Source organism: Aptenodytes forsteri, unplaced genomic scaffold (assembly GCF_000699145.1).
Source record: "Aptenodytes forsteri isolate BGI_AS27 unplaced genomic scaffold, ASM69914v1 Scaffold209, whole genome shotgun sequence".
In the NCBI taxonomy this organism is placed as follows: Eukaryota; Metazoa; Chordata; class Aves; order Sphenisciformes; family Spheniscidae; genus Aptenodytes; species Aptenodytes forsteri.
The window spans coordinates 608,717-630,790 of record NW_008795034.1 but is presented as its reverse complement, the minus strand read 5'-3'; the positions used below and the strand labels follow the sequence as shown (position 1 = coordinate 630,790).

The 22,074-nt window shown below is 46.9% G+C and overlaps 1 protein-coding gene across 1 annotated transcript in view; it reads left to right on the top strand.

Moving 5' to 3' along the window:
* Positions 1 to 22,015, top strand: part of TSPOAP1 (TSPO associated protein 1) — a 46,315-nt gene extending 24,300 nt beyond the window's left edge. Inside the window, exons 16-25 of the mRNA XM_009276386.2 lie at positions 3,374 to 4,501; positions 5,111 to 5,237; positions 5,394 to 5,545; positions 5,726 to 5,894; positions 7,975 to 8,046; positions 8,421 to 8,459; positions 9,497 to 9,600; positions 11,565 to 11,636; positions 12,802 to 12,930; positions 20,667 to 22,015. Of these exons, the coding sequence (XP_009274661.1) occupies positions 3,374 to 4,501; positions 5,111 to 5,237; positions 5,394 to 5,545; positions 5,726 to 5,894; positions 7,975 to 8,046; positions 8,421 to 8,459; positions 9,497 to 9,600; positions 11,565 to 11,636; positions 12,802 to 12,930; positions 20,667 to 20,882 (2,208 nt within the window). The 3' untranslated portion in view covers positions 20,883 to 22,015. The remainder of the gene's footprint in view (positions 1 to 3,373; positions 4,502 to 5,110; positions 5,238 to 5,393; positions 5,546 to 5,725; positions 5,895 to 7,974; positions 8,047 to 8,420; positions 8,460 to 9,496; positions 9,601 to 11,564; positions 11,637 to 12,801; positions 12,931 to 20,666) is intronic.
* The last annotated feature ends 59 nt before the right edge of the window (positions 22,016 to 22,074 follow it).

Sequence of the window (22,074 nt, the reverse complement as noted above, 5' to 3'; positions counted from 1 at the left end):
AAGGAATTCATTCACTGCTTCCCATCGGCAGGCAGGTGTTCGGCCATCTCCAGGAAAGCAGGGCCCCATCACGCGTAACGGTGACTTGGGAAGACAAGCACTGTAACTGCAAACTTCCCCCCTTGCTCCCCCAGCTTGTACTGCTGAGCACAACGTCATACGATATAGAATATCCCTTTGGTCAGCTGGGGTCAGCTGTCCCAGCTGCGGCCCCTCCCAACTTCTCGGGCACCCCCAGCCTCCTCGCTGGCAGGGCAGTGTGAGAAGCAGAAAAGGCCTTGACACTGTGTCAGCACTGTTCAGCGATAACTGAAACGTCCCTGTGTTATCAACACTGTTTTCAGCACCAATCCAAAACATAGCCCCGTACTAGCTACTAGGAAGAAAATTAACTCTATCCCAGCCAAAACCAGAACAAACACATAGAAATCTGTAAAGTCCACCCATCTGTAGATCCTGTACCAACCCACCTTCCCTCCTAAGGCAAAACAGGCATGTAATATTTTGGCCTCAGTCCTGCAGGCACTCCTGAATGTGAATAACTTAGTGCAGATTATTTTGCTTAGACCTGGGTGCTCTCTGTAGGAATGGATGACTTGTAGGAGCAGAGCCGTGGCTTTGCGGTTCAAATGTTGCAAGTGAGGAAATGCTGATTGAGCTGAACTGTGAGCGATCATGTTAATTCATGTTACAAGTTCAAACAGTTAAAGCTAGTTAGTGTGTTATAATGCATCTGTGACAGGTAACGTGCCTAAAACTGCACGACTGGAAAGTGGTATATAATCATACAAATTATGGCAGTTGAGATGAATCTGCATGAGGGAAAGTATTGAGGTTGAATGACTGAGAAACTAGAAAGATTTGCAGGAAATGTGATACGCCTGTATAGCAAGAAAGCACCCTCATTTTTTTTCACGTGACGAAAGAACATCTGTAGTTTGTTGATGCTGACCTGTGTGGCTGCTAGCCTGCAGCACAGATGGGATGGGTCTGGTGAGCATTAAATGATCGGTAGCAGACAGTGTAATGATTCTGGAGTAAATTTGCTGCCGCTCCTTTTCTCCTTCTGAAGGGGGTTCTGCTTCCCGGGTGGGGAGGTTGGACCTGCAGTGCAGCATGTCAGGAGTCCCAGGAGAGCCTGGTGGCTGGAGATGCTGGGGCTGCCTGGGAAGGAGTTGTTGAAAGGGCTTCCAGCTGTTGGAATTGCACTGGAAAAAATGGAATAAAACCAGTTTCCCTGGAAGGAGAAAAGAAGAAATAAGAACAGTCAAGAATGCAGTTCTTTGTCTCTCTTTCCTGGCTGTTTTATTGGCCTGAATTTTTTTTTGTTTTGTTTTTTGGTTGTTTTTTTTTTCTGAAAAAGAAACACCAAAACCCCACGCACATCCTGTTGAGTTGAGCAAACTGGTGCTTCTTGATCTGATAAAGTGATTGTTTTCTGTTCTGGCAGTGACAAGTTGAGGGTGTGAGCATGACAAGATGCTGAATGGGGAGAGGGCATCAGGGGCAGGAAACTTTAGGGCACAGAGCTCCCAACACTGCCTTATAGAGTGAAGGAAGATGGTGACTGAAGCGGGCCAGGTCTCAGCAGGGCTGTTTTCTAGGATTCTGTGTGTTCAGTAGCATTTTGGGTTATCTCAAGACTCCTCAGCCAACTCTTTCATGATTTGGGGGATGAAAGGATGGAGGGATGCTGCTTTTAAAACGTTTAATCTCAAATAAGTTGTTTAATTTCTGAAACCATTTATTATATTAAAACTCAAAATCAAAAGCCACAACTTTGTTAACAGCTAAAATAAGTCTTACTCAACGTATTTTATGGTTGCATTTATAAATTCTGCATATTCCTAATTGGTGTAAACAAGGTAGGAGCCTAGAGTGCATGTCCTGTAAAGAGAGTTTGAGGAAGGTGATCTTGTTTGGTCTGGCAAAGAGGAGGCTAGCGGGAGATCTTTTAGCTGCCTACAACTATTTGAAGGATGGTTAAAAGGATGAGAGCGCCAAAGTCATCTTGTTCGTGGCAGATGATATAAAAAGAGGCAGCAGTTGTGAGTTGCTGTTTGGGAAGTTCATGTTGGACATGAGTGCAAAATTCTTTCCCAGGAGGGTGGTGCAGCCTTGGGACAGGTCTCCAGAGAGGTGAGGATCTCCATTCTTTGGTGTTTTCAAGCCTCAGCTAAGCAAAGATGCTGATTTACTGTTGGCAACAGTCCTGCTGCAATTAGGAGATTGAACTGGAGACCTCTGGAGGCCCCTTCAACCAATTCTAAATATAATTCAAGACCAACTTTTGCTTGGAAAAAGTTGTGGAGGTTGGAATAATCAATAGGCAGCTTACAACTGCCTTTTTTTCCTCCACCATGGTTCAGTTTTTAATTATCTTTGAACAGGCCTGCTCATGCCTGTAGCTTAAAACGTCAATAGCTACATATGCTTTGTAAACTCTTTGTAAATGTTTTTAGAACATGTCATGATATAAACTGTCAGGGGAGTTGAACAAGAGACCTCCAGAGGTATTTTCCAGCTGACACTATGCATCTAGGATTCTCCCTTTTTATTTTAGTATAAATGTAGTAAGAGACAAAACATAAATTCTACAGTTGGTCCAAGACAAATTTTAAAATTCAGCAGTGTTTTCCCAAAAGTTTTATGTAATCTGGTAGGCTCTTACCCAGCTGCAAGTGAAATACAAGTCTGTGTGACCCCTTTCGAGGTAAAGGGTTTTCATGTGTATTTGTGGCAACTCTGTTCACCTGGATTTGCAGGCAGTGAGCTACTGTAGAGCTGGACCTTGACAGATGATGGGAAGGGCCTAGGGATGGTCCTCCCATAGCAGCAACATCTCCAAGGGGTATCTTGCTGCACAGGGTCACTTCCTTCTGTTCCAGTGCAAGGCCAGAGAGGTAAGGGAGGACTGCGTGTCCGTGTGTGAGCACAGGCTGTGAGACTCCCTCTGCAGGAGAGAGGAATCCAATCAGCTCTAACGTGCAGTGAACAGCCGTGGAGGAACCGTGCCTCTCCTGCCCCGTCATCCCAGACTGGGGATGCTGAAGCTGTGGGAAGTCAGGCAGGCAGGATGAAAGGTGCTGCAGACAGTTGTGTGTGTAGAGGCAGGGGCTGGGAGGGAGCTCTTCCATGCATTGGCCTTTCTCGCTTTCTGCTGCATTGCTAGTTCATCTGATTGTCTTTTTCCAGAAGACCCATTGCTCTCTTTTGCTTCCTACCCTTGCTTTGCTGCAGACCACAGTCGCCGCTCCATACTGCTGTGCTGGGAGGGAATCAGCTGTAACTTTTACTCTCTTTTTAATGTTTATTTCCTCTCTTTTTTCCTTTGCTTGTCCTGGCTGTGGCTTTTCTCGGGGGCTGGGTACAGATGGATCTTTGTGATACTGACAGCGATGAGGAGATTCTGGAGAGGATACTAGAGCTCCCGCTTCAGAAGAACCACAGCAAGAAATTGTTTAGCATCCCTGAAGTGACTGAGGATGAGGATGAAGATGAAGATGAGAAGTGTGTTATGGAGGAAAAGGCAGACCCTCAAGACTCCTTGGAAACACTTACCTACCATTCCGGAAGGACAGAGAAGCCACTCAACATCAAGGAGCCATTTCTAAAGGCAGATGGGAGTAATACCTCCCCGGATCTGTCTGCTCAGACTCCGCGGGAGGAGCATTGTGTTAAGGAGACCAGAGGGGATGCTGACCACGCAAATCCTGCCTTTGTGCAGCTGGCCTGGAGTCAGAAAAAGGGAAACTGGAACTGGGGCTACCAGGAGAATGATCCGAAGTCTGGGACTGGGGCAAGTCCCGCTTGGAGCAAGAAGAAGGGAAATAATTATCGAGAGAAGATCCGGAGTCGGCCTGAGATGGGTAGGAAGAGACAGAATGATTTAACAGAGCACTGCAGTCGTCTGCTGGGCAACTGCAGCCAGATGGGAGGCGGGTTATACAGAGCTCCTAGCCTCAGGGAAGAGCTGAACGTTGTGAGCAGTGCTGGTGGTAAGGAGGGGTTTGATATGTACAGTCGTGCCAGACAAGGCACCTTACGAAAAAGCCACAGGAAAGCAGTGGTTTCAGGGTTTGCAGAACCTGCTGTGATGGCAACACACTGCTCCAGCCCCAGGAGCCTGGAAATAGACATTGAATATGACTCCGAAGATGATCAGGATTCGACCTGTGCATCCCCCCCTGAGAGCAGGCCGTGGCCAGAAAGGTCCCAGAGCTGCCAGAGGGACTGGAGTGATTGCTGCAGTCAATCTGAGGTTGCCCACACGGATGGCAGAAGGGACCTGACCACACTGGAGATGGTGGAAGAGCAGGGTATGGAGTGGGCTGGGTCTCCAAGCCGGCGCCTGCAATTCTTCTGCCAGGAGAAGGAAGCACTGAGGTGTGAGAGCAGCTCTGAGGAGCAGGGCTGGGAGCTGGACTGTAAGTCACCTGGCTGGAGAAGGAGGCTCGAACATCCTTCGAAGGGAATACGTAGCACCTCCTTGCACAAAAGGGTTGGGTGACTTTTCCTATTCTGGCTTTGAAGCAGCTTGCAGTGGCATTAGCTTCCCTCTGCTTCCCTGACCTGCCTGTATCTTGCTTTGTTCAGTGTTGTCCAGAGAAAGGACCCTCCTCTAGGATTGTCCGGAAGAATATCTGAGAGATTCGGTAGTTCTGTGCTGCTCCATGGCTTTTCTTGTATTAGCTGCTTCTGCTTTTCCTGCTAAACGACTGAGTGTCACCGATGCAGTATTCCTTTTCGCACTGGGTCTTCCTCCCCATGGCAGGAGGCTGTGGGACCCAAATGAAAATCCCTGGTGAAATAAGCTGATTTGTGAAAGCTTTGTGTAGATGAGGACTGTAATGTCATTGCCTCCCCTCGAAATGCCCTTTCCTGCATCCTCACGCTCCCCAAGGGGATCGCCACTGGTGCCTGTCAGGGTGCCTGCCTGTAATTAGTTCTGTTTTCCAACTCCCTTGGTATTTTCAGCTCTAGAGTGTCCCTGAAGAGGAATGTTGCATTTGGATGCACTGCTCTTTGTGGAGTGCATTTGGGCTGAGCGCTGTTCACACGAGTCGTAAGGCAGAGGCTGCTACTAACTCTCTGGTGGTTCCTGTTGCAGGCGTCCGGTAATAAAGATCCTAGGGGCCAGGAGCTGCCTGGCACAGCCGCCTGGCAGGCTCCCAGCAGAAGAGGGAACAAGAGCGTAAGAAGAAGCCAAATGCAGAAACCTTTGCTCTCTAGTACAGGTGAGTGGGCAAGGGGGAGAGAGTTGAGCAGCAGGAGAGAGGGAGGCTATTGGAAATGGCAGGGGAGAGGCTAGTAGGCAGTATTTGAGCCGTGCAGGGCTATGGCAGGGGAATGATGCTGACGTTATCTCTGGTGTGTCCCCTGTCTGCACACAGGTCCTCCAAGGAGCACTGCTTCAGAAATGTCTGTTAAAGATGATGGCATTAGAATATTTGTGGCTCTTTTTGACTACGATCCCGTTTCTATGTCTCCTAACCCTGATGCAGCAGAAGAGGAGCTCCCATTTAAGGAGGGACAGATCCTGAAAGTAAGAGCACACCTTAGTGAACGTCTCCTACTCTGTATGGATCCATCTGATGTTCCAGGGACAGCATAAACCTTGGGAGGCAGAGCCTCCTTCATTTTGGGAGTTTCCTTAGCTTCCCTTTCTCTGTGCATCTCAGTCCCTGTAGCACAAACAGTCTCTGGCCTGTCTTTTCCCTTGCAGGTATGTGGAGACAAGGACGCTGATGGCTTTTACAGGGGTGAATGTGCCGGAAGGGAGGGGTACATTCCCTGCAACATGGTATCAGAAGTCCAGGTGGAGAATAATGAAATCAAGAAGCAGCTCCTAAAGCAAGGGTTTCTGCCTGCTGACACACCGATGGAGAGCATAGGTACTGTATCTCCTTTACGTGTGTGCTGTGCTATTGTCAGCATGTTTCTCTGCTGAAATGTGGAAAGCTCAGTCATGCTGTCAAGCTGTGTGGCCAGTGCAGCCCACCAAACGATCTCCGGGGCTGGTCCCCAGGATCTGAAGGCTTGTTTAGTGGCTGTTGCAGTAGCAAGCAGGGAGGTCTCAATGGATGAGGGATGCAGGTGTTCTGAGGTCTCAGTTCATACCTGACTCTACCGCAGCACAGTGCTGCCCAAGGCTGCATTTGCAGCTGCTGGAGCTGCTCCTCTGCTTGAGGTGTCGTGTCTGTGAACTCAGCATGGAGTGTGAGGCTGATCCTCGCTAGAGAAGGGGAAACAAAAAAGTTTGAAGAGCAGCTGAAGGATGCGAACAAGAGTTTTCACTTCTGTGTTCTCTCCTTTGTTTTGCGAGTCTGTAATTGAACCTATAGGGGTGACCCTGCTCTTGGGAATGGAGGAAGATGGGGAGAGACTCGTGGGGATGGGGAAGGAAGGGTGTGAGACAGCAAGGTAGGCAGCCAGGAGTGTACAAGGAGTGGTCCTTGGGCTCCTCCTTACTCCCTGAAGTAAGTTCAGTGCTTTATGTATTGCAGAGACTTTCCTGTTTCTTCCCACTCATGTACTCACAGAGAGGAGAGGAACCTTCCCTGGGATGTGCAGCCATCACAGCTCGGGCTGAGTTAGGCTGCAGTTCGATGGCTGTGAGCTGTCCTGAGACTGCTGTCAACATACTGCTGTCCCAGTGCCTGTCCCTTATCCCTCCCATCTCTCATCCTGCACCTCTCTGTGTACTCTCTGCTACCAGTGGCAATTGTTTGACCTGCTCCACTTGTTAAAACAAGAGGAAATTCTTGTTTTGGCTGGCCGCTGTTTCCCTACCAGTTCAGCAAGGTAAAACAGCACAAGTGTGGGTCTGATGGCAAAGGTAAGCCCTGACATTGACTGAGCCGTTCCACTGCCTCTCACAGGAGGAAAGAACCCAAGCAACACCCCCCCAAAAAACCACCCAAGAAAAAAGGAAGCAATCCAACTTGTTTCCGTTTCCCTGCAGTGACGCCCAGTAACCAGCCCTAGAGGCTAATGACAGTGCCCAGCTCCTAAACGTGGGTCTCTGGAAGGTTGATCCTGAGGAGCACAGGGCTCGATGGAGCCTGTTGCTTTCACTTTGTGGCTATGTGATTTTTTTGGTGGGTTTGTGTCCTTTGGCCTCTCTCATGTCTAGGAAGAGGAGAGATTTGAGTAAGGCTTTTTTCACACTTGGGACATTAATAATGTTTCTCCTGCATGTATCCTCTGGTGCCCAGGGATGGCTAGATGCCTGTGGTGGCCTTTGTCTCTCTGTCCCCTGCCCCGCTGTGTACTCTCAGAAGAATAAAGGAACTCAATAGCTCTGAGGCTTCATGAAACGTAGTGGGTTTGAAAGTTTTCAGGAGGGTGGTGGTAGTGAAAAAGACATACCTTATGCGTGCGTGCAGAGAGTAAACCTTGTTTCCTTAGGCAGCCGGGCTGTATGTACCTCTGTTGTTTTCCTGCTGCCATAAACCCATATTACAGCCTCGAAACTAAGAAAATGCCTCGGAGGGGTTGGTCTGGGAACTCCTTCTGCAGGCTCATCTGGGGACTTGTCCAGTACTGACCCTGCTCAGTGCAGAAGCTTTAGCTGCTAGAGACCTCCCCAGATCCCTTCCCACCTGAGTGAGTTGATGAGGTGCACCTCACCTGGCATTTTTCAGGTGTTAATGGTACAAGGTTTTATTTTATCCTTATGATGCTGCTTCTGGAAGATAAAGTGCAGCGAAGTTTGTCTGATGTGTACTGTGGTATGGCTAATGGGCATAAATACAATGTGGATTTCTGTGTGTATTTGGGATGTGGATCATGCCTCATCTGAGTCCACATACGAGAAATGGAGATTAGGGCTTAGCCCATAGAAATCAGTGTCTGCTTCCCAGGGGAGGCATGTCATGCTACTCTGTTGCCTGTTCACTCTTCAAGATGCTTTTCACTTTCCATTCACTGTCTCTCTTGTCTATTTATTTGCTTTTTTGGATTTTTATTAAGGAAATGGCACATTTTCTCCACCTCCACGCCGCCAAACCGTCCCTCCTCCAAAACCTAGACGCTCCAAGAAAGGTCTGTGTCACCCACTGCTTCCTCTTTGATTTTTGCAATAGGATTACAGGCTGCATTGAATTTTTACTACTTGCTTACAGGACCCTCAGATGTTTGTCTCTGTACGACTGCTAGGAAGTGGAAAGAGAGCCCATCCCTGTGCTGGTGTTAAGTTTTTAACAACAGTGATGTCTTTTATAGTTTTGGAGCTTGACCTCTGCTTCCTGTTACGTCCCTGAGTCATGGTTACTGGCATAGACTTTGAGTTGCATGAACGGTTTGCTTCTGTTGTTTGCTGTCTTGGTCTTTGTTCTTTTTATTGTTGTTTGTCAGTTATGTCATGTGGTCGCTGTTGAAAGATGAACTCTCACTGATGAGGTATTTTCTTCCCTCAGCAGGGCTGGATAAACAGGAGAAGTACAAGTCTCATCCAGGTGAGAATTGCTCTGTCTTACTATGAGAAGAGGGTTGGTACATTTGCATGATTGTAATACAGACGCGTTTTGCAGTCAAGGGCCAATGCAAGACCCTGTAGTGCTCCTTCAGAGCACTGTAAGAAAATGGTCATTCTCAGGAAAGAAGAGTTTTAGTTCTTTTATTTAGTAGTGGGTGCAGTGGTCTTTGACTAAACAGGGGGTTTTTGAAGGTGGAGGGCATGCATGGTTGTGCTTTGCAGGAGCAGGGAAATCTCTTACTCATCTGATGCCGCAGTCCTTAAAATCCAAGGTCCCCTGAGGGGGTGCTCACTCTGCTTAGGTGCACAGTCATCTGTTGATGTCCAGAGAGGCCAAGCCTGCAAACCCCTTGCTAGCCCATCCAGTGTTGACTTGAAGCAGCGATTAAATCCGTAAGATGAAGGGCTGGACAATGTGTGTTTTCTGTAACAGAAAGCACCAGACTTTGCTTTTGTAGACTCAGCACACCTGTAAGTAATGGGGCTGAGCAGGCAGGTGGTTGTGAAAATGCAGCGTGTTCCCTGCCCTTCCCTTTGTGCTGAGCTCTGTGCTGCTGTGGCTGGGCTGCCGGTCGATGCTGTCTGGGGCTCTTGCTGTTCCCCTGGCACTTGGAGGATAAATTTTGTAGCTTGATAGAAGAGCATTGCGTGGAGGGAGGAGAAATATCCATTCAAGACACTGTGAAGGGACTGCTGTCCTCTGTGTGTGTACATATATATGTTTGTGTGTATAAGTAGAAAACATAAAATAAAACATTCCTGTATATCTAGACAGGAGACCAGGATGCTGGAATGGGGAGATGTCCCCAGTTCTGTGCTTGTGAGGTGATACAGGAGATCAGAAAACTGCTTTACCTGGGGCCTCTAAGATCTCTCTCCCATTCAATTTCCATTCAGTTTCCCCCTAGTATTCTTTTTGCTCCGTCCATTCCAAGAACAGTGAAGGAGTTGCTGTGATTTGGGATTTTGTCTTAGAACTTTCAGCTCAGGATATTTTGCTTTATTTTTGTCCTGCAGGCCAGCAGCATCAGGACTTTGAAGCTGAACTGCTGACTCCTCGAAGTATGGTGGCTGTCTTCGACTATAACCCTAAGGAGAGCTCTCCAAATGCAGACGTAGAGGTAACAGCCACCTGCTCACTCCTCTTATAGGCTTCTTTTTCCTCTCTCTTTTTTCTTCTATCCCAAGACACTTAGCACTTTGGTCAAAACCAAGACTATTATAGCTTGGCAATATAACTGCTAAAAGGGGTTGGCTGAAGTCATAAAATGTAGAGTTTGCTAATATGTTCTCTCATGCATTCTCTGATAACAGTGTTAAGTTATTTGTGAAGCAACGTACCCCTAATGATTTTCAGTATGTGTCTCAGTGAAACTATGTGAGCATCTCATGGCCCCATAGCATCCTCTAGTGGCCCCGTAGCATCCTCTAGTGCTTAGACAGGATTTGGCAGTTCTGGGGCAGGAGGAAGCAGCCCCTGCTGTTAGCAACTGATCCAGGGCACCCACCTGCTTAAGAGTTTGAAAGGACTTCTGATACTTCAGGTGAGCATGTCTTTTGTGTTAACTACCTGTGTGGGTCTTTGTTCAAGCAAGAAGACTTAGTTTCAATTTAATGGACTGGTCCTCTTTTCAAGCAGTCCCTACATATAATCCAAACAGTATTTTTGTGGATAAGTCTGTTTCAGGTGGAAAGATTACAATGCAGAATCCTTTCTGCAAAAAACCTTTCTAAATTAGAACATGCTCTGTTCTCTGTTCCTCCATAGCAGAGGAAGTTAGTCTACTCTGAGCAAACATAATCATGGGTTTTGGATTCAGAGTCTTTCCATGCATCCAGAAAGGAGTGTATGGCCAAGAGGTGGCACAGTGGCACAGTTGCTTACCTCCCAAACTGCGTGTCTCATGAGCAAGACAGCCTGCTTCTGAGGACAGAGTGTTTTAGGGATAGTGGATTATCTTGGGAGAGATACAATGAGAATGTGCATTGACCAGCATCCTTATAGGTATTCATACATCCGTCCAAGGAACACTTTTGAGCCCTTGTCAACAAGATGACTGTATTTTTTGCAGTGATTTGGTCTTCCTAGAACCTTCCCTGTGAACAGAGCTCAGATTATTGAAACAAGCTGGTGCAGTTCTGTTGCATTGTTGGAGATGCTCCCTGTTCACAGTCCCAGAAAATTTGGTCACCTGTTCTGTTAGAAGGCTGCAGCTGCTGTTTGTGAACTTGCACCAAGACATAGTAGGATCAGCTGTGTGTCTGTGAGTGAAGTTCCCTACAAGTGTCTTTCTGCTAGAACAAAGTAATTCACAGCCAACAGGAGGGACCTGCAGCCTCCAGACATACATTGAGTACTAGGGATATAATAAGGTAAATATATTAGAGGTAGGTCCCTTCCAGCTAACACTTCTGTGAAGTGCATATAAAGCCAGTGTGTCTTGAGTGGGACACAGCCTGTTTGGAGACTCCACCCTTTGTATCTTAGAGCAGCTTTTTTGCTGTAACTGGGCAGTTTCTTCCATTAGAAGAGACTGCTTACACCTTTGTCTTTGGTCTTGTGCTCCATGGAGTGCATGCTGGGGTGGCTGACAGGACGGATGGATGTGATGGTGAAGGGTCACGTATGTTGTGCGGTAACCTTCTGTTTCCAAGTCAAATCTTCCCATTTGTCTGCATTCCTGCTAGTGACTAATCCCCGAGCATTGCATACAGAACAGGCTCATCCAAGGGAGCAGGATTTAGTACTTACATTTAAAGAAATGAAAGGTATTGCTGGTGCTTGTTCAGCTTGTTCTCAACATACCTTTCCAGAACAGGTGGTAGGTACTGTTTTGAAGCCTCATTAAAATTGGTTTAAGAAACAGGTTTTGCTCGTCTTAATTTATGAAATGCTTCCTTAGCACTGAATTCCACAGTTAGCCACTTCAGTTGCTCTTCTGCATCCTGGTCCTGCAAGTCTTAACACAGTGGCCTCCCTCCCTCAGGGTGAGATTGTGCAAGAAGCCCAGGGTGAGCTTGTGTTTCTGGTGAGAAATTCCAGGCAGTGCTTCTCCTGTGACCGTTGTTCTCTTGCTCTTTGCAGGCTGAACTGACTTTCAGTGCCGGGGACATTATCACTGTGTTTGGGTCCATGGACGATGATGGATTCTATTATGTAAGTACAGGGGTTGGGAAGGTCCTGTGGCTACATCTGAAATCGTTGGAGTCCATCTAGTGGCAGGAGAGCAGAAATCAGGGAACAAAATATTCTGCTTTTGGAAAAAAAAATAAACCCATATCTGCTTAGTGCAGGGCAGATTGTTTCTGGCAGTCCATGCTCTTCCTGTAAACTCAATATCCAAAGGGTTCTGAGTTTATTTCTCAGCATAACTTGACCGCAGGTTTCCCAAAGCCTAGGATGCATTTTTCTGTACGTACATCATCTGAATCAGCATCTGCTGTAAGCTGATTTGTCACCAAGCACTCAGACTCATGGTCTCTTCCAGGGCAGGAAGCTAAAATGGTAACATAAGAATAAAAATGTATGATGACCCCCATCCAGCCATATTTCAACACATCAACTTCAACAAGCACTGGTATCTGTTTAATTTACTGTGCATACCTGGTGACTGTGCCTGCCAACGAGCTGTGTGCTAGACACAATCCTTGGCCCTTGGATCATCCACCTTTTCCTGCACAGAAAGCAGTGTGCCTTCACACATCAAAGTTGAGGTTCTGCTCCAGGTGAAGTCTGGAGGGGATCACTGTGAATGTTTTGTTTGACTTCTTCTATAGTGTTGGCCAAACAACATTGCTGGGGTTGTTTTTGTCTCACCCAACCACCTGCTGTTGAACTGGAGACAATTTTTTAGGAATACAGCCGAGCTTGGTTTGCAGCTCTGGACCTCAGTGAGCATTGAGGCAGTGCCTACAGGACATTGTACTAGTAGTACCTCATTCTTTAAAAAAATAAATAAATGCCAGAGCAAATCAAAGGCCTTTAGAAAGCTTGTGGCACAGTCATATTTCAGTTGCTTCCAGGATAGCAGTAGAAATTTTTTGAGTTTGTAGAAGTGACCATGTTGCTGGAATACATTTGTCACGGCTTGCTGCCACCTTTTCTTCCTTTACTCTCTTCTGTGTTTTTTGCCCTCTGAATTGTTCCACAACTAAGCAAGAATGTGAGTCATGAAATTTGCTGAGTATCCTTCCAACATGAGTGTGTTTCTGGGCTTCTCTCAGACCATAGCCTAGCCTTCTCTGCATGGGACTGCTCCTCTATTTATTATTTCTCCATCAGCCGGGAAACCTGATGTGAGAGCTGAATGTTGATCTTGCAGGGAGAGCTGAACCAAAAGAGAGGGCTTGTCCCGTCTAACTTCTTGGAAGCTGTAACTTCGGATGGAGGCATGGTTGAGGAACTTAATTCAAAAGATAAAGAAGCTTTTCCGCTGAGTGCTGAGAGCCAGGTAAGACTGTGTGACTCTGCATAGTACAGACATGCGAACTGTGATGTGGCTGGAGACTGGGCATTGCGCAGCATGCAGCATTTGATGGAATCATTTAAATTATTGCATGCAGCTCAGTTCATCCCATGGGAGATGCTCAAAAGTTTAGAAGGCAGTGCTAGGAGCTCTTCTTGAAGACTTACCCATAGTGCAAAAAGAGGCACAAAGCAACAAGATCCACTGGGGCCTCAGTCTCATTACAGTCAGGTGAGCAAAGAGCATCCCAGGTCCCACCAGCAAATTCTTTAGGTCCACAAAAGGGTCAGTGGTGAAACTGTGCTGCAAGCAAAGCCATTCAGCCAGCTCCCCAGACGCATTAAATTCTCAGATATCCTCATATCCATGCCAAAGAGTTCTGAAGTTATCGACACCCAAACACCAGTGCTCTTCCACCCATCCTGAGTTAGATATATCTTAATCCAGTCCAAGGTGCTTCCAGATAAATTCAAAACACACTGGGGAGTTTCCCAAACAGATCTGTGGGATGGATCCTAAGGCTTTGAAAGCATCCCACAGATGCAGGGAATTCAAAGGTCGAGCTAACCCCTTGCATTATGTTGCTGATACTCTTGAAACGAATGCTTAAGCAGGAGATTTGGGTCATCTGCCAGATTCAGTCAGTCCTCAATGGGTGAGGCCAAAAGTGTAGCACCTCCCTGGTCACTCCTGGACCTCATATGCTGTGTCATTCTAGAGAGTGGGTCGCAGGGAGGGACACAGCTTGGTCCCAGCTCACATGTACTCAACCTTCAGTTCTTCTTGGGAGGTTATTGGCACCGTCAAATGGAGCCAGACCCATAAAAGTGTGTAAGAGCAGGCCCAAATTTGCTTTGAGCCAGTCCTTAAGGAAGTATGTGGCCCTGAATCCTCCTCTGTTGAACTTTCCACTGGTGCCACCATAGCTTTCCTGCTCTCTGAGATGTTCCTTGTCCTATTTTTCATGCTCAGCTCTTCCTTTTCTCTGTACCCACCTCCCATTTCTATCTTCAAATGCTGCTTGATCTCCTTTAGGCTTCACCTGCAGCCCCATCTCTTGCTTCCAGGCATTTCAACCTTTGTGGGTACAGGGTCTGCACTACAGCCTCACTGCCTTCTTATGAAGAGCAGGTGGCAGGCCTGACTCAGAAATAAGGTTTGTGGGTAGCTTGCTGGATCATCTTATAAACTCAGAAGTTGTCTGGGTCCCTTGTGCCTACCTGTTTAGGATACTCGGTCCCTTTCCTCACAGCCCATAAATGCTGGTCCATGCTGGGGAATCACAGGTCAATAAGCTGTTACTACCAAGGTTTAAGAGCCCTGAGGTTACACAAGTCTACCTTTCCTGGGGTGAAACAAGCATTCAGAGTGGGTTTCCTTCTTCAGTTTCCCTCTCAAAATGATTTACTCTTCCCAAATTACTCATCTATTGGAATAGAGGGTGCCAAAGGAGACCTGAACCAGTAAAATTAAAACAGATTGAATTCATAGCGTAGCTTATTACAAATCTAACCCTTCTCTCTGGCATCAACCAGCAGCAACAGGGGCCTGTTTCAGATGCCAGGGGTCATTATTCCAGCCCCAGCCTGGGTCCTCCCAGAAACCATGGGGAAATTCAGGTAACCTTCAGGACTTGGAGAGCTGATCTGCCACTTGCAGATGTGAAGGATTTGGCTTAGCTAATGGTGTTTTATTAAGGGCGAGTAAGAGAAAGGAACTTGGCTGATAAACAGGGTAACATATAAAACAAATCTGCCCTTTTTTCAAGTATTCCTATTTGCGTCCCTCTCTTCTGTTTTACTGGTGAGGAAACTGCAACACCAGTTTGACCTGCCATGTCCCAGGCTTTGTCACGGGCCTTACAGAGTAACAAGGTCCTGTCTGCTCTGCTGCTGAGCAGGCAGCACGAGCTGCCCCTGCTTGCTGCCCTGCAGCTTGCTGCTGCTCCACTTTCTGCTTTTCACTGATGCTGGGTTCAGCAGTGGGTGACTGTTCCCCTGCACACAGCAGTTTGGCCCAGATATCCCTGGCATGCTCAAGGCCGTAAGCTTTTTTCCTATGGTTCATGACACCTTTTTTTTTTTTTTTTTTTTTTAACAGAAATGCTTTTCAAATGTGATAAAAACAACCCATATAAAATAGACATGTTTCAGGCTTGCCTGCCCTTCAGACCTTTCCATTTGTCTCTACTTCTCTCTGCCAGAGATCCAACAGAGCTTCCCCTTGCATTGGCTCTAACTTTGGGTCTGCAGAGCAGGAAGCTGTTGCCTTAGGTCAGGATCGATCTGGTAGTTTTGGTACTTGGCTGGTCCATGAACTGCTATTCTTCATAGTCTGAAGTCTGGGGACTTGGAAAGTTCAGTTGATAATGATTAGCCCAATTTTATTTCAGTGGGAATCGACGTTAACTATCTAGGCATGACTTTGTGTTGGCTGCTTCTGTGTAGTGACAGACTGCCTCCTGTCCTGCTGCCTCCCTGCTTCACCGGGACACCTGTCCTGGGTGATTCTGGCTTAGCACTCTTTAACTATGTGCAGTCCTGCCTCCTGCTTGTGCTTTGCAACCCGGACCTGTCTGAACAGCTTCCAAATATGAAGGGCATGTTTGTCCCCTTTTAAAAGCCCCCTTTACATTTACCCTGCTCATAACCAGACTTGTATTAGTCAACTACATTTAAGTATGTTTAGTGATTACAGAGGAGAGACAGAACCTGACCCCACTGAGTTTTTGGCTCTGTCACAGCAATGGCAGCATCCCTACCTACAGGCAGAACACCTGATGGGTACGGCAGAAGGAATACCTCCTCCTCTAAAACATACATACTCTAAGGGCCATCCCTGAGCTGGAATGAGCTCTCACAGTGATACAGCCATGCCTGGGGCTTTCCAAACTCCAGCGACATATTCACTCCATAGAGTTAAGGAACTTGCTTGTTAAAGTGTGTTGTTGGCGTATACAACACAAACAGAAGCACCTTTGCTGCTGCTGTTTGGGATGGGGGGAGTGGGGGGTATGCAAAAAGTCACCAAAGGCAAAAGATGCATGGCAGCCTCTGGAGAAGTGTTGTTTGAATCTTCGGAAAGACATCATGGCAAAACAGACTCCCATCAAATTTGCCAGTCCCAGCTTGAGACCTAACACATCAGGGGGCATGCGTATGCACCATGGTATCCTGGCAGAGCTTTGGACTTGTATTAAAGCTAGTTCCAATCTTAACAGAAGCTTCTCCAGCATGATCAGGAGTGATTTTTAAATCACTTGTAACTTCTTGGATTTGATGTTTTCACCCTGTCTGTTCTTAACATTTCTCATCTTCCTGCTGCTATGCCAAAGGCCCGAGAATAAGGACGATTTACTTTCCAAATTGAACTGGGGAAGGTGGATCATTTTGAATTATTTCTGAGTAAATCTTAAAATGATGGCAACTGAAAAAGGTGAAGCAGTTTAACTGTCAAACGGACAACATTTGGGGATTAGATTAAGCAATAAAAAATACAGCACCAAGAGGAGTATCCAAGAAGTTATGGTCACAAGCTAGGGCCCTGAAACACTCATGCTCACCAACTTAGAGCAGTTGCTTTAATGCTGTGGCTGTCAAATGAATTTTTTTGCATCAGTAATATGCAGTTTCTGTCAAAGACTGATTGTAAAGCACCTTCAGAAAGTGTTTGATTCTAATTGATTTCATGTATTTATTTCTGCCTGTATTATGCACCCGTGACGGTTCTTTTCTTCAGAGAATGAGGAAGAGAAGAGTCCAGTGATAGATATGAATGATACATAGAGAGAGAGAGCAACCATGTAAGTCTGTGTGAGAAGACCTCTTCAATCTCCCACCCAGCCTAGCATATTAAAGGGTCCTGCACCTGTAGTTTACTCCTTTTCTTGCTCGTAGTTTGACAGGCTGGTTTGGGGATCTGCTAGCAAGTCCACCTTCAAATCCTCTGGTGGCAGACCTTTACCTGCCAGATTGGTTCTGTATTACGGACAAGCCATGATCTGTTGAGGACATGAAGTGCAATTGTTTGGAACAATTATCTGGTGGTTTTGGGGACTGTGATGGGACTGTGCTGGATATTCAGGTTTAGAAAAGACCTGCTTTGTAATTCAGCCTGGCCCTTCTACCACTGTTCAAGCACGTCAACAGCCAAAGCTTCGTTTAGCCTTTGCAAGATCCTGCTCAGGCTGAGCACACCCCATATTCAGCCTGTGGTTTTTTTCTTCTTGATTTTACTCCTTCCTGAGTATAGTTCTGAAAAAAACTCTGCACGCCATCAACTTAAAGTAGTAACATTTTAGTCCCTAAAATCAACCTTGTGTGGATAATTGTTCTGTCTGATAACACTTAAAGAAACAATTTTGGGGCTGGGGGGGTGAGAGCCCTGGTTTTAGGGGGCAGTGGGAGCGGATTCGTGTTTTTCTTAGGTTCAAACATTGTTTTCCTGAAATTGTGCGAATCAGTAATACCTGAGACAGCACTGAAAACCTCCCCCTGAAAACTAACATGACTTTTCTGTTTATCAACCCTCATAGCTTTTATCAGGATCTTGACAGAGCAATTTTTCCTTCATGTTTCTCTTAGAGAAGAAACCCTAATTTTAGTATCATTTGTCTCTTACCAGATGAATCTGTGAACTGGTTCTGTTGCTTTTTTGCCATATAGAGACCTCTGAGAATATCTGCACATGCTTGTGTGTGAGAGTGCCTCTGTGTGTGGAAATCTGCCTGGGCATCGTATACCACAGCTGGGAATCAGCAGGACTTTCAGCCACAAAGACGGGAAACTGCTAGTCACTTCCTTTTAACCGTTCGATATTTGCTAATGACATTGATAATGCAGTATCCTTATTACAGTAAATAATTGTGACATTTGTGAGTTGGTCTGGGTACCTGCCTCTCATTTTGCATGCAGTCTTTCATGCATAGCTCTACAGGAGAAATTGTGTAAGGTTTGTTGGGCCACTTCAGATCTGCCCTAAAACTGTCCCGCCTTTGCCAGAAAAATGGTTTCCAGTGGCGCATGGGCACCAAGCCTCTGCTGCCCTGGCTGCACAGGGGCCTTTACATCGCTCCCACATCCTTTGGGGCTGCTGAGCCAGACAGCCCAAGGCCTGAGCTTCATAGGGGAGATCACTCACTGCATGTTGGTGAGACCCCTTCTGATGTTAGTCCAATGCTTTTGTGCATTTTATCCAAGGATTCTCCGTTGCATAACACATAAACAGTTTCTGGAGCAGAACCCAGGGATTCTTACTTTTTGCACACAGCTAACCCAGTAGGCTACCAAGTTAGCCCTCATCTGGCTTACTTTTTCTCCTTGCCTCCATAAATCTTGCATTACTGGCTGAAAATGGTTCATCTAGATTCATTCAGATTTATTTCCAGACTTCTCAGACCTGACTAGCACTTGGGCCATCAACACCAAGTGTTGCACCTTGCACGGGCGTGCTGCCAGGAGATACAAAGATTGCAGTTGACGCTGCAGCATTAGTTGGAGGAGTAGACCTTGCAGGCAGAGTGCAGCTTTCACAAGGGCCAGGCTGTGCCATCAAGCCCTCTGCAGCATGTCCTTGGCAGTAGCTGGCCTTTCAACACAGTGTTGCATATCTGGAGAGTTGCAGAAGTGCCTCTGTAAGTGCGTGGAACCAGATTTCCAGGTGAAAATGGAGTGTGAGTTCAGGAAAAATCAGCCACTGTATTGTTTACTGTAAGGAAGAGAGGTGGAGAGGAGTTACATCTCTGTCCCTGTAGCCAAAGACCTTTAGCTCAGGTAAGAGAGAGTCTGATGGCACTGTCACTTGGGACAGTTTAAAGTGATTGCTGCAAGACAGTAGTTGACTCTCAACTTTCTGGAGTTAGGAGGGGTCATATATTCACACCAAGACAGAGCTCTCTAAAAGTCCTGTACTCATGTCTGCTCAGGACTGACTTGATAGATATTGCACGTACTGAGGGACTCTAGGGAAGAGGTTTCTGCTCATCTTGTACCAGAAGTGCTTTCTTCCTGCAGCAGAGTGAAGCAACTGGAATACAGCAGCATAACTTCAACCTGTGAGGGGAGGAGAGGTCACAGCCACTTTTTGTGCTCTTTGTCACACAGGAGGTGGGGTGCTGAAGCAGCAGTAGGGTGATAGAGCAGTGCTGCTTTTGCTTTTGACCCCAGGAAACTTTAAATAAACTAACCCACAGCACATAAAGTATGATTGTGCTGTAGCTACAGCAGTAATGTTATGTCTGTGCATCTGCTTGATTCAGCAGCTTTCCCCAGGCGCAGTGTGGGACCAGGACCAAAGCACGTCCACTCCTGCCAGTGAACTGCAAGCAGCTGCTGCGATTCTCACACATTTCCTGTGCAGGGCTAATGTCTTTGCTCTTCAGTAATGCTTCCACCCCAGGCAGAGCATCCTGCTGCCGGTGTCACTAACTCATCTTCCCTGTTGGAGCTTGTGGCTGCTTACACACCCTTAAGGAACATGCACTTGACTCTCCCTGACTTAGTGGGACCCAAGCAGAGAGATGATGAGGGCATGATATTTCAACGTGCCAAGGAAGAGGGCTCTTCCTTGGCACAGCTCCAGCCACTGTCATGTTGTGTTTTGGGTAGTGCCAAGATAGGATGTACAGATGGGAGCTTGGAAGATGCTGGTTTGTGAAAGCTGTGTGGAGGAGAAGGCAGCGGGACAAGTGCTCTCCTAGGCCTCAGAAACCCAGAGCCTCTTCCCTGGTGAACTTTGCAGCTTCTTGGGAAAGCTTGCCTTGCCAGATCAGAAATGGTCACTGTCCGGACACCTAAGCCCAGAGAGAGGAGATCATGGAAAGAAGGCTGCTGCTGGGAACTGACCTGCCATTAGTATTTTGTGAAGAGGAAACTGAGCCCAGGACTAGGGCACTTTCTGATTTCTAAAAGCCCTTTCCAAAAGGAGCAGCATACAGTGCATCATTTGGGACTGTGGATCCCAGGTAACATTCTCAAATGCTCAGGTGACTTAGGAACACGTGTCAGTTGCTGTGTGCCACTTGACCCAAGACTTCTCCATGTCTTGCTCCATCATGAACTTTTTCTCCATTATCGGTGCCACTGCAAAGCATCAGACTTTGCTTTCTGCCCCTCCTGCGACTAGATCTGATGGATGGTGAGCAGCCTTGCAAGACTCCGGATTTCTCTTACCATGACAAAGCATGGCCACTGTTGCGGAAGCCTCCCAGCTTAGCCAGCCTCCTTGAAATTCTGAAGGAATTGCCCTTGTTCTTATTAGGTTGGTTTTTTCTTAATGTCCTGCCTTCTGTCCCAGAGCGTGCTGGGAGCCCACCGGGCTCCCCTGGCCCAGGCAGCCAGCAGGCACACGTGGATGCATCAGTATCTATCCATCCGTGCTCTCAGGAGGTGCTTCACTTACAGCGTCTTCAGCTGTGAAGCAGCGTCTTTCACCAGGTCTTCAGTGGGGCTTTTCTGCTGTCCTGTTCTTAGCCCAAAGTTAAGGAATTTTCAGAATGTCTTGAGCTCAGGCAGGGTCCGGGTAGCGGGTACAAAAAAGTTTAAATTCACTGGAAACTTCCTAACTGGATCTGCAACTGCACAGAGGAGCTGAGCCTTGCAGGGTGAGGGACAGACGGGCGGGGAGAAGGCGGGGTTCTCTGGCTGAGGTTTACGTTGGCATGATGTCTTTCATCAGCTCTAACTTCTGCTTTTTTTCTTTTGTTTTCTCTTTTTCCCACTCAGTTAAATCCAGATGGGTCTGTTGATCAGAGCGACTCCTCACCAACTCCTCCTACTCTGCCACCTTCCTGCCTTGTCATGGGCGAGCAGTGTCCAGAGCAGGCATCGCTGGCCATTCTCAAATGCAGTGATGTACCTGGTCAGAGTAAAAAGAAGAGAGGCTTCTTCTTCAAAGGAAAAAAGCTCTTCAAAAAACTTGGGTCCAGTAAGAAAAATTAACAAGGGATTTATTGTTCTGTAAAGACTGCCTGTGCAGTCCACACAGTGACTGAAAATTCAGGAGAAGCCCTCTGCAATAAGCTGATTAGAGCATTTTCATAGGGAAAAAGTATATGTTGAGTAGAGAAGACTCTTCAGTGGGTCTGTGAGCTGTGGTCCCTGCTGAGAGCCCAGCCGTGGGTGCCCACCCCGTGTGGGCAGTGGGTCTGAACAGAGTGTCATGGCACTGGGGTGTGTGAGGCCTCAGCTCTAGGATACAGCTACCTCCACAGTAGTGTGTCCTGCTCCATGCAGCCCTCAATGCACCGGTTCCCTGTAAATATTTTAATTTAAAAATTATATTCTGGCTGTAAGTTAGCTAAATGGCTTTTCGCAGCAAAGCCCCGGCCCCTTAGGAAGAGATCCCTTGTACTACACACCCTGGTATTTCTCTGGTCCAAAGGAGGTTGTGTCAACTCCTTCACTTCCTGCAAAGAAAATTTGCACTTTTCTGTTCCCATGAATCCCCTTTGCTGTCTCTGGGCTGACGAGTGAGTTATTTGTACTGTAAACCTGTAAATATGCAGCTGTGCCTAGGAGCATCCCACACTGCCTCAGTCGTGTTGCAGCACGAGGATTCCCATGGAGGAAGGAGCAATACCCTGAAGGGGGTCGATACTTCTGCCTATAGGGTGGGCGGCTGTAAGCTGCTCTTGGCTGGTTCACCTTGACCACACACTGGCTGGGGACTCCGCCTTATTTATTTATTTATTTATTTATTTATTGTCTGCCTCTCTCGCAGTTTTATTTGGCTGTTTCAGTGGGCTGCTCCTGAGTTGGAGCATGTGGAGAGCAGAGCTGGGGATGGAGAGTTTGCAGCTATTTTCATATGAGATGATGTGTTCCTTGAGTTAAGACACATCCCTTTCTAAGCCACGGAGAGTTTTGTACTACATGGTTTCTATCCTTTTCGGTGTTTCTTTCTTTGCATGTTTCAGTGGGGTACTTGTTTTGAGAAGGACAGTTATGTGAGGTACGTGAATGATGCCAGCACAGTGTCCACGAGTGTTGGTGACACCGTATGTTTTTATTTAATATCAAATTTTATTATAATAAAATCTATTTTCACAAAAATACATTTTCCTTAAAAAAGCAAAAGATCCAGTGATGCTTCTTCGGGGGGGGGGGGGGGGGGGGGGAGGGGAAAATATTA